Source organism: Melopsittacus undulatus, chromosome 7, assembly GCF_012275295.1.
Source record: "Melopsittacus undulatus isolate bMelUnd1 chromosome 7, bMelUnd1.mat.Z, whole genome shotgun sequence".
NCBI lineage: Eukaryota > Metazoa > Chordata > Aves > Psittaciformes > Psittaculidae > Melopsittacus > Melopsittacus undulatus.
The window spans coordinates 26,708,736-26,721,806 of record NC_047533.1 but is presented as its reverse complement, the minus strand read 5'-3'; the positions used below and the strand labels follow the sequence as shown (position 1 = coordinate 26,721,806).

General features: G+C 37.6%; 1 protein-coding gene across 1 annotated transcript in view; it reads left to right on the top strand.

Annotated features, from left to right (window-relative positions):
- Positions 1–13,071, top strand: part of GABRA2 (gamma-aminobutyric acid type A receptor subunit alpha2) — a 60,703-nt gene that overhangs the window by 14,816 nt on the left and 32,816 nt on the right. The window contains exon 3 of the mRNA XM_005149099.2: positions 12,925–12,992. Within this exon, the coding sequence (XP_005149156.1) occupies positions 12,925–12,992 (68 nt within the window). The remainder of the gene's footprint in view (positions 1–12,924; positions 12,993–13,071) is intronic.

The following is a 13,071-nucleotide window of genomic DNA, read 5'->3' as shown; positions in this document are numbered from 1 at the left end:
CTTCTGGAACATTCTCTGCTTTTTCTTTCTGGTATTAATTTTCAGTTGCCATAAGATAACAGGTTCTTCAGATGACTTCCATCAGGAGACTGGGAATTATTAGAGCCATCCTTTTCTATTCCCTCAAGTGTATGAGCCTTTTAGCAGGACACTAGAGAGCAGAAAGGGAATGGAGAGGGAAGGAGATTTTACATTTGTCTGTAAGAACTGAAAGGGGGGTTGAAGGGGCAACTCCTGCTCTAAATAAAAGAGCCTAATGTTTTAGATACTTCCTTCTGACTGACAGCCTAAAGGCTCCTGTAGATACCTTTTTATTCTCATTATTTGAAGTAATTTATGTGTTTTTCAAAATTTCTAGGCTCACTGAATGAGGAATGAAGTCCCTCTGGATGAGAAGAAGCTGAGAAGCAGTTGTAGTGTGGCATATATAAATGAGTAAAACCAGAAGTTTGAGCCTTAGTGTGTTGATAAATGGTGTGTTGATAAACATCCTCTGCCATACTGAGGACATGCAATAGCACTTCATGCACTGTCCTTATCAGTTTCCATAGTATTAACTGAATACCAGTGAACTTCTTTCTACTAGGTCTTTAAATGTTAACTTGGTACTGCATTACTTCATGCAGTTTCTGAACAAAAGGGAAGATATTTTCCTCCTGGAAAAATAAATAAATAAATAAATAAATAAATATGAGAAGGGAGAAGTATAAATGCCTGTTGTTTGAGATAAGGGAATGGTTACATCCATAATAATCCCTTCCCATCTGCTGGATGCTAAAAGCTGTGAGAATTTTTTTTTTTTTAACAGGCATTTTGTATTTAGTTGCCTATTAAAAAATGAACAGATAATCTCTTTGTTACTGCATAATATGCTATTTTTAAAATAATCAGTTGTTTTAAAATAATATGCTGTGGTAGATGCTGACTGCTTTTCCACAAAGCCTTAGTATCTGCTTAGAGGAATACGCACTTTAAGAAACTGGCTTCCAATTAAACTCATATTTGGCATTGCTTCAAAGAAAAAAAACACACCTGTTCTTTATTTTTAACCTGTTAAAATCCCCACAAACCTGTTCATTTAATATTAAAAGCAGATTCTTGTCTCAAATATATAGCTTTTCTGCATATAGCAGCTTGCTGGGTTCTGAATGTTCCCATGATGCTCCCGTGAACAGCCAGAGGGGAATTCTCTTGTCACAGGCAACTATAAAAGACAAATTTGAGGCTGCTTAATCTAAGCCCTAGGAGTATCCTGGGAATATGTTTTAGAGGAGATTCTGGGAAGCACTGCTATCTGTAAAGTAGCTTGGAGACATTCAAGTAACTCAGCTGTGGGACTTTTTGAGTGTTACAGTACAGTTCTTGCAGGCGCATTACTCAGCCTTAATCTAAGACCTTGGTTTTTTATTATTAACTAGATGACAGAAGAGTAACTGACAACTCTGGAACATGTTAAAATGGGACTTAAAAAAAGATTGCCCCCTTACTGTCCATGTTACTATTTTTTTTTCTCATTTGGGGGTACTTGTTCAATTGAAGTATTAATATGATTCTCTGTTGGTTCAAGCCATGAACTTGTGGTTTGTCAGGGCTCCTGTTTAGTAAGAAGCTTATTATCCATGACCAGCCCACGGGTTGTCCTGCCAAACAAAAAGATGTTAAAAACAAAATAACCCCAAGTAGCTTGGCAGCCAGTCTGATTTGTGCTGTACCTGAAACCCTGTACCTCTCTTCCTTATTTCTCTGCATTTCAGCAACTGGGGGCATCAGGGAAGTGTAAAGAAAAAGTATGCTTAACTGTTCTTATTCACCCTGGGTATTTGCAGTGTTAATATAAACATACAAACAGCCTCCTGCTGATTTTAGTAAATCCAGGCTAGCTTTTTCTGAGACTATTAGGGCAGTCTGGATAAACATTAATTTCCTATACCTCATAATTATTTCACCTGGCTTAAAATAAGAAATGCTGGCTGGTTGATAGAAGGATTAGAATGCTGTCTAGTTTTTTTTAACAGGTTGTCACAATCACCTGAATGCTATTACGGAATTTCATAAAGTATTACCTATTAAAAATATATGTGAGGCTCCTGCTGCAAAAAATGTATTGAGTGCCCACTAAATACACGCCTCTATTAAATAAAGGCACTACCTTTTTCTGCCATTGGTTCCTGTCATGCTTGAATGCAAAGTACAAGGCTAGCAAAAGATAAAAGAACTGTAGCTCCATTTTTAATGACTCTACAATCCTGGACTGTAGTAACCAGGCACTATACATAGACAGTAAAATTAATCTGTCTGAAAGGATTATAATTTTCAATGCTTTCCTAAATCTGTTGATTTCTAGAGGAACTCCATCAGTCTTTGGGACTTAAGAATATGTGAATTTCATACTTTGCTCTGATAGCAGCAAGCCTTGGAAAGATGCTGACCTTTGGTGACAGTGAATGCCACAGAACAAGCGTGTTCTTCCAGGGCATCATCCCTTTCTCTGTCAGCTCCAAGGTGACAACACTCTTTGCCATGGCTGACCACAGAGAAAGGTGTTCTCCAAAGGCTTCCTCTGACATTGGCCATCACCAGGGGAAACCCTTTTCACTGACCTCAGTGGGTTTTTGTGTGCTACCCAAATCTTCATTAAATAATTAGCAAGGGTAATAAGGACTCCGACAGTGCCTGATTCAGCTTAGAAAAAGTAGTATTTAGCCAGAGGGTGAAATCCTTTATGTATTATGTTTACTGTGAGGGTGATGAGGCACTGGAATGGGTTGCCCAGAGAGGTTGTGAATGCTCCATCTCTGGCAGTGTTCAAGGCCAGATTGGATGAAGCCTTGGGTGATATGGTTTAGTGTGAGGTGTCCCTGCCCATGGCAGGGGGGTTGGAACTGGATGATCTTAAGGTCCTTTCCAACCCTAACTATTCTATGATTACCACAGTTACTTGGTCATTCCACCATGTGTACTGCAGCTGTTTCACACATCCTTGGTGAGGAACGACTTTGACTTCCAATGTTCTTCCATGGAATTACAAGAATTTCTTTTTTTTTAAAGTTTGGAATATAGCAAGGCACTGGAGAAGAGCTGCCTTTCATAGCCTGTACTTTCATCTGCAAGTTGACATGTTACCAGCCTAAGCCAAAGTGGCTCCTGAAATCAAACTTGAAGAAAACCTAGGCTCAGTTATCTTGGTCAAAAAAGAGCCTGGGCCTATGTAAGAGGAGATAAACAAGCAAATAAGCTAGCAACTAAAATCAAGTTAGTCAAGAGCCAGGGTGCAATAAAGGCCTATCTTAAGCAGCTTAGACTTGGCCACTTCCTCACCGTAAAGAGAAACTAGAAGCTGCTGCTTTTAAAATTGATACTGCTGTTATGGGGACATGTGTTTTGGAGTGCAGGAGGGGCTGGCAGAATGAGCTTATCAAATGGGATGAATGATAAATACTGTGACTTGGAATAAAACACAGATTAAACCAAAAATTAATGTAGAAGAGTAATGCAGCAGAATTCTACATGGTCTTGCATGATTCTTAAGTACCAAGGTCATATAATTCAAACATTTAAAAAAAAAAAGAAATTATGAATATAAATTCCTAAATCTGGAATATTTTGGGGAATTTTTCTGCCTTACATGCATGTTATGATTTTCTTTCTAATAGCACAAGCATCTAAGCAGAATAGATGGAAACACAGTTGCATGGGAATAATAACTTTGCCATCCCTACTTAAGTGATGGTACTGATTCAGGTTGGTCCAAATGATTACTGCTCCACTTGATCAAAGACTGCTCCCTTCCATTTCTAGACTTGAGTGCTCATTCTCTTTGTCTTCTTCTGTCACATTCTTTAGACTGTGCTGGGTCAGTCTGGTTCATTTTAGCTTTCATTTATCATACTCATCCAGTTGATCTAAACAATGCAGTAGTCCCATTTGTTACTCAGCCTGGTTATTATATACAACCTCTTTGCATCTTGATGGAAGCTGTAGTGTCTAGAGGGATAAGGTTTAGTGCTGATGTTTTATTTTTCATTTGAATGCCATGCAGTTTTGGTTTGCTGCCAAATGCGTTGTGTTAGCTAAGTTCATTTTACTTTGACCTTTTAAGTAATCCATCTCAGCAAGATCACTTCCAGCCAAACTCAACTATGTTTTCACTTTCATGTTTCTACTAAACATTTTGTGCAACTCCAGCTTACATTTGTTGTTTATTTTAGAGCTGAATACTTTTTAATTACTTTCCTTTTTTTTTTTTCTTGGTGTGGATCAGAAACCGTGTCTCCCACTTTTCCAGCTCTGTTAACTGGACACAGGGCTTTTGATCATTCTTCTAGAGTGGTGTCTTCCACTGGAGATATTTTACTTTTTATAAAAGATCTACGTATGTGTCAGAACATGGAGTGAGACCTATTTTTTGTACTGCTGGATGGAGAGCCATTCACAGTCTGGCTAGTCAGCCCCATACAGACTTAAGGCTTAGGTTTGGCAGTGCCTACATCTCCTGGAACCCAGGTATTGTGCAATTAATTGCTTCAGTCAGGTCTCCTATGTAAAACATGGGGAAAGCTAGGGGTCTTGGCACACCTCAGAAATAGTGTGGGCATAGCTTTAATGGTCTGCAAAAGCAGTTCACAAGGTCAGTAAACAGTACGAATCTGTCAACTAATTAAAAAATGCTGAAGAGAGACATGCACCTGAAGCCTTTTCTTACCAACACAGGTGAAACATCCAAGCTTGTGTGAGAAAACATAACCAGTCTCCACTTCATCTGTCCACAGTGATGTACTTTCTCTACAGCTCATGCCATTCCTCCTTTCCTGAAAAGAGCAGTGAGTGTAGCTGATAGCCTGGGATGATAGAAACTTGTGGGAAAGCAACTATTGTCAAGTTTGTTCTCTGATTTAAAGCAGAAATATGAACTCAGGTTACTGTGTGTCAGGGTCTTTCCTGACCACAAAGGTGAATTTTCTAAGGGCATGCATCATTGGTCTTTGAAAGGAATTGTTCTGTTTTGTGTAAATAATTAGATACTGAGCAGAGACTTCAATTTATGCCTACTACATCCCATGAGTACTGCTAGGCTGTGGAATCAGTCTCTTGCTTGATTTCTTGCTTTCTCTCTCAAAGTCTTTCTGGCACAGTAAATTTGTAATTATTTATAGTCTGAAGAACTCATTGGGATTTGGTTGAGAGCCAGTTCTTTAAGCTGCTTGGCAGTATTAGGGTATTTTTTCTCTTAAGGTGGAAGTAAAGCAGCCAGGGAATTTTAGGTACTGATAGTGTTAGGAATTTGATAGTAAACGGGGATTCAGATATTGTGCAAAACGGAGACATTAGGATCTGGACAAGAGCGACATTCAGATTAACTTTTATTGATTTAAGTGGAAACTTGGAGCCTGAATAACTTTTTGGAGCTTGTCCAGTATACTTACAGAGATAATTGGGCACCAAAATCAGTCTGTAGCCCTATCCTTGAGTGACTTTCTGAAACTCATGGAGGAAGCCTATAATAAAACTGTACCTCAAATGTCACTTGTATCCAAGGCACTTAATTTATAGGACCCTTTGGAAATGTATTTGGTTTTGTTACCTGAAGTAATAAGATTTGTAAATTAAAGGTTTCTTGGTAGAGAAGAAAAACTAGCAAAGATAGTGTTTGTGTATGTGAGCTGTATTCTTTTGAGTGAGAATTAAACCCTAAGTCTGTCATATGGATGTGAAAATTATCTTAATAACGTGTAAATGTGTCACTCGGCACAGAGAGAACATTTTAATTTTCTGTTCACTAGCTGGAAATAGTGCTTTTACAGGTTGCACCAGTGTTTTAAATACGTGACAAATCTCAGTATTCACCCTACTGTGGAGATATATCATGTCATCTGAGTTGCAGGTATGACTAAATTTCATTCTGTGCACATTTTGTGGGTAACCTACATCTACAAAAGATGTTAGTTCAGCTAAAAATGTATCTGACAATGTTTTCACAAGTCATATTTTTTGCTACAGAAGAAAACTATGTTGACAGGCTAGGTTAATGTGTGTTTTTTGATGGTTAGAAACTCTCTGAAGGTCCACCTACTTTTAACTGGATTTTTGTATTACCCTATTTCTTCCTCGAGTTAAGATTTTCTTGATATTTCAGGCCAGCTGTTCAGATAAATTCTGGAAAAATAAATATTACTTTTCTGAACTCCAAGAATGGGCTTATACTCAGAACCAGGTATTTAGTTAATCGAAGTGACACAATGGTATTTATTTCAAGAGTATGGTATTGCTTTACAGGGTTGCCCACCTTCATGAGTTCTGTGTAAGCCTTTGGGAGGGACTCTTACAGTCTTTGCATGGACCTATTTAGTATGTGGTGTTATGTCTGTTATTAGATGTAAGATATTGATAGGGAAATCAGTTGGGGTCTGTTAGCCTACTGGCTTTCAATTTCTTTATCTTCCTCCAGAATATTTTCTCCAGAATATATTCTTGTTTCAGTCAACACCATGAGAAGTCAAGTACAGCCTGATTCAGGTCACATTTGCAACAAAATGAATCAAGAGAGCAACTGTTTGGGGTAACACTTACAGGTATTACTAGGTCTTACTGGTAAGCTTACTTTACATATGCTTCATTAAAGATGGAGATTTGAAAGAGAAGTCTACTTATAGTTTGTATTAAGAAATTGTCTTGCTGATAGTTTGAGGATAGAGAGGCTATTGGAAGTAAAGTGCTGATGTCCTGGGAAGGGAATTTGTTTCTTCTCACAGCTGGCTTAAATTTGCAAATTGGAAGTGTATTGTATAGGCACATATGGCTGGATAATGAATGAAGATGATGAGTTGCTGGACAGATAAAACTGTCACATAAAGCACCAAAACCAAGTATAAATAATTGGCAGAACACTAATTTGAAATATTTGCATTCCTATGGATTTTGCTGTTCTTGCAGCTTCACGTTACATGACTTAATCTGACCCCCATTCCCTGGCAGCCAGAGGTGTCTTGAGCTGTCAACAGACATGCTAAGGAGCTTGTCAGATAAGGACAGCATGTTGAGTTGGAGCAGTGTTTGATGGATTAAGACCCTGGCTGTTTCACCTGTGCGATTTGTGACTTGTATTATGAATGACAATTTCAAAGCCTTTGGGCAATATTGCCAAGCATGCCCTTGGAGACCATATTACAATGTCAGAACAATGTCAATTCCAGTTAAATAATTTTTTATAGCAAAATAATTAAAGTAACATCCAGCTTTTGACAGCATTCCCACAAAACCTCAGAAATCCTTAGTTAAGGCTCCCACAGTACTGTGACTTGATCTTTTTTATTTTTTGTTGACATAATTAAAGAGCAGTAGTTTATTTTAAACTTTTTTTTTCATGGTAGAGCAGCCCTTCAGTTACAGCTTTTAATGTTCTCCTGGGTAAAAATTACTTCACATTTAAAATGATGTTTGTAAGAAATTGAACTCTGTATGTATGTTTTAAAAGCTCTGTCCCACCAAGCATGCTTCTGGTGGTTTTGGATTACCTCAGAGAGAATGGCTTTTATTTTTTTATTTTTTTTAGCTGCCCAAACCCTGCATTTGTAGTTTTATTGACTGAAAATTCAAGTGAAAAAAGAAAGTCCAACCCAATGTGCTAGCCTGTTTTCTTGTGAAGATAACTTTGACACATTAATGGATAATATAGCTAGCTTCTTGCAAATGAACATCTGGAGCCTTGCTGATGGTCAACTCTGAAAACTCTCATTGATCACATTCCTTTCTTCTCTTCTTTTAAACATACCTGGGACAAGCCATTCATCTTTTGTCACTACTCTCTGTGAAGAAAGGATTGTCAATTATTTTGGTCAGAAGAGAGAAGGAATGAGCAAAACACAGGTCATTCTGGAATCTGAGAAGTATTTGGAAAATTTATTTCAAGAAAGATAATCCTGCCTAAGATTTCTTCAGGAAAGGGAGAGCTCTCAGGTGTTCCCAACCTTGCATGTTGAACCCAGGACAGGACCCCACATTGCAGACACTGAAACTGCTTCAGAGGTGCAGGTACCCAAGAAGAGACACTTGAAAGAAAGCAGGAGTTTTGAAAACTGCCTGGCAGACAGTAGTCCAAAGGAACTCATTCAAAATAGAATTGCCTTTATGGAAATTTCCAATTTTGACAAATTGGTAAATGATGATGAGGAACCTTTTCATCCAACTTCTCTGACCACCTCCGTCTTAACCTGTGATTGATTTAGACTTTAGCCATCTCAAATTCTGTGCCAGGCAGCCAACATCAGCTGAGTGAGTTCTGCTGATGAAAGAGTATCATCAGGACTTCAGACCACCAAAACTGGTATCCCAGTGGAAGTTTTGGCATAATGGAATGAGCGAATGCACTAATACCAATTCTAACTTAGTTCTGAACTCCTAATTTTTGGTTAGTTAATGATGCCGACATTTTCAAGTGTGGATACTTAATGTTGGACAGCTATAGTCAGCTGTAGTAGGACCCCTACTCCGCATTACTTACGCTTTTTTAAGCCCTTCTACCTCAGCTTCCAAATACAGAAAAATGAAAATAATAAAATCTTTATCTTCAGAGAGAGGTTATTATAATTAATGTTTGTAAAATCTTAAATGTCATTAAAGCATACAGTAAACCTTTCAGCTAAGATAAGGTTCTATAAATCCTCTGAAATTTGGTGTATTTACTGCTTTTTCTTTTTGATGTTTTTTTTAATATTTATATGACAGTTGAAGTAAGGAAAGGGAATCAGAAGAAACCAATGCTTGAGAACCACATGAAACATGATCTTAATTGGTTTTGCTTTTACTACTTCCATAGGGTATTTTTCTTCCTCTCTTTATTCCTAACTTTCCTGACATTTTTTTTGTCACTTTACCTTTGGCTTCCATATTCTCAGAAACTGGCTTAAGCTAAGTCAGCTAAGGCTTCTCTTTTAACATTTCTGACCAAGGCAAGTTAGAAATGGTGCTATAATAGTATTTCTTGAATTTCAGAGCATTTCATGTGACAATTGTATCTACATGTCATCTTCACGATTTCTCCCCCTAAAAGAAGCATCAGAAATAGAAACTATATTCTTACCCTTTCCTGTTCATATTTGTTTAACCTTCAAAGGCAGTGATTCAGAATAACTCAAAAGCTCGCAAATATAAATGAATCAGCCCCCACTCATCCCAACAGAGGGTTCTTTAAAAAATAGACTTTTTCAAAAGCACTGGGCTTTCATTGATTTAAGCTGTTTTGAAAGTTAGGCCTTTTAGATACATGTTTACATGTCAATTGAAGAAAAAGGTTTTTATAATTCAAGTGGAAAAAACTTGTCCTTAATTTCCCTCAAAAGAACAGACTCAAGATTGTTCGTGAACACATGTTGCATTGAACATTTTTTAGCTGAGTACATGCCTTTGGCTTTTCCACAAGTACTGATTATCCAGAACTGTCTGAATCTCCAGTGATAACTTGTGTTGTTCTTGACAGAACGTGAGTTATAAAAAGACTGTAACTGTGGTGCCTGCTGGGTGAATTCTGATTAGAGAGTCCACCTAAAACTGTTCTTTGTGCCTCTGAATTGTTTTCAGTGAGTTACTGGAGGGGTAAAGCAGTATGTTTTAATACAGACTTTATTTGACAAGCATGTATTCTTTCAAAGCAGTAACTGCAATATTTATTGTAAAAAAGGAGGATTGATTATTTTTTCTTTTTGTAGACACGGATTCTGAAACCTTGGGTTCAAATCTGTAATTCAGAGGAATTTTTATTGTAACACTAAGTAAAGTAACAAAGAAGAAACGTGTACAAGGCTTAGGCTGCTAACATTAACAGATGGTAACAGGAATAATTCAAAATTTATTACATTTCAGCTTCTTTTGTCTTTAAGGACTAGTTTCTTTTTATGTAGGGTATGAATAGAAGCTTATAAAATATGCAGCATTTTGAGAGAAAATAGGAGGCAGAAATAAAAATCTGCCAGCTCATTGCTTATGTACTTTTCTCTTTTTTTTTTCAATGCCTTCTTTTGTTCTCTTTTCTTGTCCTTCTTTTTTCTTCAGTCTTATTTCTTGTAAGTTTTCAGCTTCCCTCATCCTTTCATACCCTGTTGTGGTTTAAGCTGAACCCAGGACATACCCTTTTGCAAGACATTCTCTCTGCTCCCTTCACAATGCTGTGGCGTGGCTCTTGCCAGAGGAGAAGCAGCCTGGTGGAGTGGCAGCTGTCAAGATGAACACTCAACTTGGGGGGGAGTAATTTGGTTTCATTGAAAGTTACTGCTGTCACCATTGCCTGGAGCTACACTGCTTTAAGGCAGTTTTGGCAAAAAAAAAAAAAATAAATGAAGGTGCATGATTACTTTGCATCCATTCCCATTCCTGAGGCTATCAGCGATGAATTTTCCCCAGGACTTTTTATATTATTGAAGGGTTTATCTTAATTATATCATCCTTAAATAAAGCTCTTGCAGCTGACGATCTGTGGATAGCAAGCCTCCTCTTTTTCACATCTATATCCTTTTCAATACCCAAGTTGTGATCCTTCACTCCAAGGATTTGAAGTGATTGATGTACACTACCAATGGAATCTACAGACTATTGTAATTTACTAATAATACTATTCAGTAATATATAGTGTTCAGTTTTTTTGTTTTCAGCTCTGTCTTCTCTGCTCATTTCTGATGGGAGATGGATCCTGAAACATGTAGAAATAATAGGATACAATATGGGATGATTTTTTAATTAAAACTAAAATACAAGGCAAGCCTGAAGATTCCATGTCCTTTGCAAACTGCAAAGTCATTCCCATGTGTCAAATAACATGTCAGATGCAAACAACTGGTAGCAGTAGGGTGAATTTACAAGAGGACTATCCTTCCAACCACTTGATGGGTGTGTGTGCAGATTAAGGTTTGCCAAGTGACTTTGTTGCCTACAGTAGGGTTCCATCAGATTATTATTGTTATTTATACCAGTATAATTGAAATTAGCCTTTATTCCCTGCTGTGGGGATACTTGACTGTCAGTCATATTTTTGTAACAACAGTGTTTTTCATGGACTTGTAATTAAGATTTTGTGTTGTCGTTAATAGCACAGGCCAAATTTCACAGTCCCTGCAGCCCTGTTTTACCCCCTGAAGAGTAGCTCTCCTGTCACTTTTCCATTTCATGTCAGCTGTGCCAGGTATCTATTCGGAGAGAATAATCTCTCTTTCTGGAAAGTCTCCCACAAGCAATTTCTGTCACTGGTTTTCTGGACTGCACCTGTGGTTTCTGTATGATATTTCAGCCAGGCCCATACTTATCCTTGTTGAATGCTAAGAACAGTGCAGACTCAGCTCCTCTTGTTGTCCACTGACTTAAAATTAATTTGTAAAATGTTTGGAGTAGAAATCAACTCAGCTTGTGCATGGATGCTGCATATGGGATTACTGAAATCTCTGTCACTCAGATGAACATCTCCCTGGACATGGAGGGGAAGTGCAATTGTGAACTTTGTGTGACACATAACAAGAGTCAGTCTTTAGCTATTGGCTTAAAAGCAGAGATGATCCTGGAAAGAAGATTTTTTTGGATAGGTGAGGCTTTACAAAGTCCTTTATGCTAATAAGCATATCTAGTGTTCGGCTGGAGAAGAAAATTCAAGTTTCCGTAAAGTTGAGAGTGCAGGAATGTGCCTCCCACATGCTCCAGAAGGTTTCTCAAAGTACTCTATCACCCCATCTCTGCTTTAGGTGCAGCTGCATCCCGTTCAAAATTGACTGTTCTCCATGCAGCCGCTCACCAAACAGCCTTGCTTTTTCTTGGTGGCTGTTAAGAGCATCTGCTACTATGGGTGAGCACTTCTGATTTCTCCCAGTAGAGGGCAGTGATTATACTGTTGGCCTCAATACCACGAAAAGAAAAACTTGCCTGTGCTACCTATTTGTGAACAGGTAGCTCTTAGGAATATAGAAATTATTAGCTATCAATATTAAATAAGGATTAAATATGGAAATAATGATATAGCAGCAGGATCACTCATATAATGGGCAGCTATATTTTTAGGAATGGGAAATTCTGGGATAAGTCAACTTGTAGCTTGCAGCTACTTGTATTCGAATTTTTATTTTCCAGCCACCAACTGGCTTGAAGGCAGAGAATTCCTCGTGTTGACTCTCTTGAATGCAGACAGTAGTTGGCAACTGCTATAAGAAATTTCCTCTGTGTTCTATCCCTCTTAGTGAATTCTATTCTGAGCCTAATTGAAAACTGAAAATACAAAACTGAGCAATTATTTGTCCTTGCAGTACAATATATAATATTCTGATTTCATGGCTGTCTGACTACAATGATTAGGAAGAACATTTTCTTACAGTACTTACAGTACCACAGCAATGTATCAGGAGTATTGTGTATCAAGAGAAGGAACTATTATGTTAAAATATGTGCCACATAAAAACATATCTAAGTAAAAAGTAGGATGCTGTTGAATGTTACATTTGGTGTAGTCAATAATTGCGTTGTAAGCCTTTTCATCTCTTTGGCTTTGAAAAACCTATTCAGGATGAAGAAAACAGCCTTGAACTAGAAAGTCTGTAGTAGGAATGTTCTGCAACAACAAAGAGAACCTCTGCAACAAAGGCATTTCATGTTTAGAACTGTACTACTGTATTAAGTCCGAAACAGTGTGGTTATTTTTTTCTGGAAAAATGTGAAATATGTATGTAGTTGCTGGTGGTTGTATAGTCCTTTAACTGAGACAAACTACTCAGTGGGACAAATTCTCATCTGGTAACCTCTGTGGAAGTGGGATAGAGACCCTCAGTACTTACAACAGGATATTGGTTAGGAGAAGGAAATAAGACAGAAATTGTTTAAAATGTCCCATAATTTTGCATAGACAGCTTGAACAAGTACTATAAATTTAATGTATTTGCTTGTTTTTTCTTTTTATATCAGATAGTATTACTGAAGTCTTCACTAACATCTATGTGACCAGTTTTGGACCAGTTTCAGATACCGATATGGTGAGTTTCTGAATCTTTTTCACATATGCTAAATGATGTAAGATATATACTGTTAACTTCATTTAAACTTGTATTTTAC